Source organism: Papilio polytes, unplaced genomic scaffold, assembly GCF_000836215.1.
Source record: "Papilio polytes unplaced genomic scaffold, Ppol_1.0 DF821845.1, whole genome shotgun sequence".
NCBI lineage: Eukaryota > Metazoa > Arthropoda > Insecta > Lepidoptera > Papilionidae > Papilio > Papilio polytes.
The window spans coordinates 199,193-203,175 of NW_013527359.1; the positions used below are offsets into that span (position 1 = coordinate 199,193).

Genomic DNA, 3,983 nt, shown 5'->3' on the forward strand with positions numbered 1-3,983 from the left:
GCCCCCGCCCCCGTACCCGTAGCCGTACGCCTCGCGCTCGTTCACCGCACCCACTGTAAAACAAGACAAAACCCGTCAATCTACATATACTAGATCTGATTATCAAGATTATGCATATTAGCTAATGTTGTGCAGAGTTTTGCTAATAGAGTTGCGACGGAGGCGCGCTCCGCGGGACGAACAATAGCCCAATTTAAACGCGGTGGATGAAGGCGCCTCAACATTGTGTGTTCACAAGCGTCGCTAAACAATTGTGGGACCCGTGCGACTCACAGCATTACCGCTGGGAGACGCGGACCACAATCTATATTTTTAAACTAAGCCTCGAGTATTTTGTAAACAAGATTTGGCATATTTCTGCGCACGGCCGTCGATGTTCGCTTTTCTAGTAGCGATTAGAGTAGTTATGTAATTCATGACAGGATGCTACGAGTTTTGTTTTATTCCATTCGAGAATTGACATTTTAAAAACTTCAATAGTTTTGTCATCCGATTTTGTTATGTTGATTGTACATAAATGTAGCGAATTTTAATGTACAACACGAGGTACTGTTGCTAGTTTGTGAAAGTAGATGGAACATGTTCTAGAAGATAGAAGGGACGTGTCGTAATAATTAAATGGACGTGAATCAAACGCAAGTTAAAAAATTCACCTAAGCTTTGATAAGAACTAGTAGTTGAAATAGATAAAGTCGGCTAGATTGCGTCAAGCGACGCCCGCCGCCGCTCCACCTCGCCATCTCGCCTTGACCCCAATGGCTCGGCACTCGACAGCTCGCACTCGGCTGCCCCCAGCCGCTGTCCAGTCGTTCATACGACGTTTTCCTCTATCATATGTTACATTTTTTATTAAGCCTTTAAAATTTTTGGTTCTTTATGAGACAGTTAAACTTAAATGTTCCGAACAATACGATAGAGGCCAGAAGATATCACTAACGTTAAATATGTATCATTTATTAGGACGTAGAATAACATTAGTATTATTCACGTGTTATACAATCTGTGCAGAGAAGTTTGGCTACGCACAACGTATGTATTTATAGAAACGCTGTAAACACCGCGCCATGGACGCGGCCGCCATTTTCTTTCTAATATTATCTAAGTCGCGTATTTTCGCGCGGCTTATCGGCGGTCGTTGACCCCGGCGCACGTGTGTCCGCGCCCGTGCCTGTGCCACAGTCCACAGCCGATGTCTCCGCACATGTTGTGACAAACATATACAACATTCGATATAAAACATTATTGATTCATATTATTTACTCTGTATTAGCTCGATGAGAGCCCGAGTTTGAAATTGACAGGATAAAAATTCAAGTGTAACTACGATTGATGTTATTCACTTTTGTGATATATGTAAATAACAATTGTTAATTGGGCAACATTTTCTATGAAAATATAATTAGGTACCTATATACACGTTTTATACCTGTGTACTTTTTAAAAGTATTAAAATAGCAGCCACTTATCGTTACAGGATGTTTGTGCATTATGTTAAAGATAAGATTATTATTTTGGAGAAAGGAAATACAATTTGACATTCATTTTGATACGAATATCTAGATTTACGTATACTAAATAGACGATTAAGCTGATAGTAAACAAACACGGAGGTTTAACATATCTTCTTGTTAGACACAGAGTAGTATTTCGAATCTGTGCAGTTTTCCTCGAACGTCTCCGCGGCGTGTATTTCCGCACGGCAACTAGCAACACTTGATAAAACACCAAGACCACGACGTAGTTTGTGTGCAGGAAGATTTAGACAGCTATAATTCAACAAATCAATGAATTAATTTCGATTTATCAATAACCCAATAATCGTCCAATTTTGCATAGAAATAAGAAATTAAAAAGCTTAGTTATATCATATTTAACAGTAATTCGTTACTTTTCAGTTATTTTACGTTTATACAAAGAACTTTTTTTTCGTAATGTGACAAGGGTGTACACACGGTAACTTATCATTTTAGGACATCTGTCCCGTTCAGCGGCTAGGGTCGGAAATAGGACTTTAATACCGTGTTAACCCAAATACAGTATTTACTGAGCACGGCGACCGGACGAGGCTTTTAGGGATGGTCACATTTGATTTGAATATAAGTAGAGCTCTAACCAAAATAAAAGTATACATACATTTATGTAGTACTTTGAATCAGAAATTATCAAAATTATAAGGAAGGTTAATAACGTTAAATTTTATCTTTTGCAGAATCTTACTTTATTTATTTATTGCATTTTTTATTCAAATTTTCATAGTGAACTTTTAAAAAATGAATAGCCAACTGTGATAATGTTATTTGTTAGTACATTTGAGTTGTGAGAGTATTGTATGTGTAGACGCATCGCGCATAGCGTATGTCGGAGTAACGGGCTCGGGCAGGCGAGTGTTTGCAGTGGTCGCGTCGCCTCGGATCTGTTATTTACAATTTAATGAACCGTTCCCTGAACGCGCCACATAAAATCCCTCGCGCCTGGGAAGACGCTAACAAAACAGAGTAAAAAACTTGCATTTTATGCGCCGCCGTTTCTATTTTTAACCGGCTGGACGCATCCTACTGGTTTCGCTGCTGCAATATCAAGGTTACGCGCCCGCTTGTAGTTCTAGAATGTCATCTCCACTCGGCCGCTCCTGTGCGGGGAAAACAAGCATACGTCCGACGAGGCCGTGCCAAAGTGGACCCTAATGCGTATGGATAGCGGGCATAGTTGACTGGCTCGGTTCCGGGATCGTTTTATTCCCGGATGCGAGTGTGCGAACCGCGCTTAGAAGCGCGGGGGCGGAGGCGAGGGGGTAGGCAGGACCGGTCTCGTCGCGCATCCCGCGCTCGCAATAAATGGGTTACCCCACAAACCTCTTGCGATACAAACTGGTGTGCTGTTTTACTGCCTCTAATAGCGGCCACATTGCTTCGTGTGCACTGTGCTCACACTAGCGCGCGCGTGTCATCCCACATGCATTTGTATGAATACGTTTCTGTTAGCGTATTGCATCTAACACTCTACACTGAATATGATAACTAACTTGAAGTAACCGTAACATAGTGAAATAAAAGTAAGTTAATCGTTAAAATGTTGTAGAGGACGTTGTCGTCGTTCCTAATGATATCCTCATTAGCCGCTATGTCGCCTTGTTGCTTGTTGTGTGATAGATAACATTACCGGTTGATGTTACATTATTTAAAATATTTCTACTATGATTCTGCACTGAAAATGCAACGAAGTAAAACTTGAAAACACAAGTTTAAACAATTTTTGTATAATAACTTTCTTTGTATTGTTCAGGTAATACAGGAAACGCGATAATCGCCGCTTATCTGTGACGCCGCGGTTTGCAAAATATTTTATCGCGATACGCGATGTCAGCGAGATAACTTATCGGCCAGAACATTTCCTCCAAGCAACTGAAATGTGCACAAATTATGCGAATAACAATACTTTTATCGGACGCGTGATACATTTTTTTCAAACGGAAGAGATAGCACAATCGCCGCTGCAAGTGTACACACGCCTCATATAAATAATGGAAATGTTTGTCTGTAGTTTTGCACAATTTTATGATAAGTAGCTGTAAAGATGTTTGTTTATTTATCTATAGCTGCGACCGACTCATGATACTTTGCAACAACTCTTAAATCCACATGAAAAACGTTGTTAAACTTTATGGAATATATAAAGAAATAATTGCGTACGTAACAAAAATTAGAATGTTGTTAAACCGGACGATATTAATAAATTGTGGTGGTAGATGCACCATCTCAGCTTAGTTTAGTCATTGTTCATTTTCGTAAGGGAACGTCTTGTCGCATCGTGTCGGACGAATGCATAACTATCATAGTTTAATTGTGATTTGAAAACAATGCAATTTTTATTCAGAGTCATATCCTCTCGCAGGCACAATGGATTGGCGACGTCTTCGTCCTGCACGACCGGAAGGCAGCGGACCCTGCGCCGCCTCTAGGGCTACCATCGTATTACGCCCTTAA

The 3,983-nt window shown here is 40.5% G+C and overlaps 1 protein-coding gene across 1 annotated transcript in view; it reads right to left on the reverse strand.

Moving 5' to 3' along the window:
• The window catches only part of LOC106107747, an 82,635-nt gene that overhangs the window by 2,588 nt on the left and 76,064 nt on the right, over window positions 1–3,983 (reverse strand). The window contains exon 5 of the mRNA XM_013288748.1: window positions 3–53. Coding sequence (XP_013144202.1) covers window positions 3–53 — 51 coding nt within the window. The remainder of the gene's footprint in view (window positions 1–2; window positions 54–3,983) is intronic.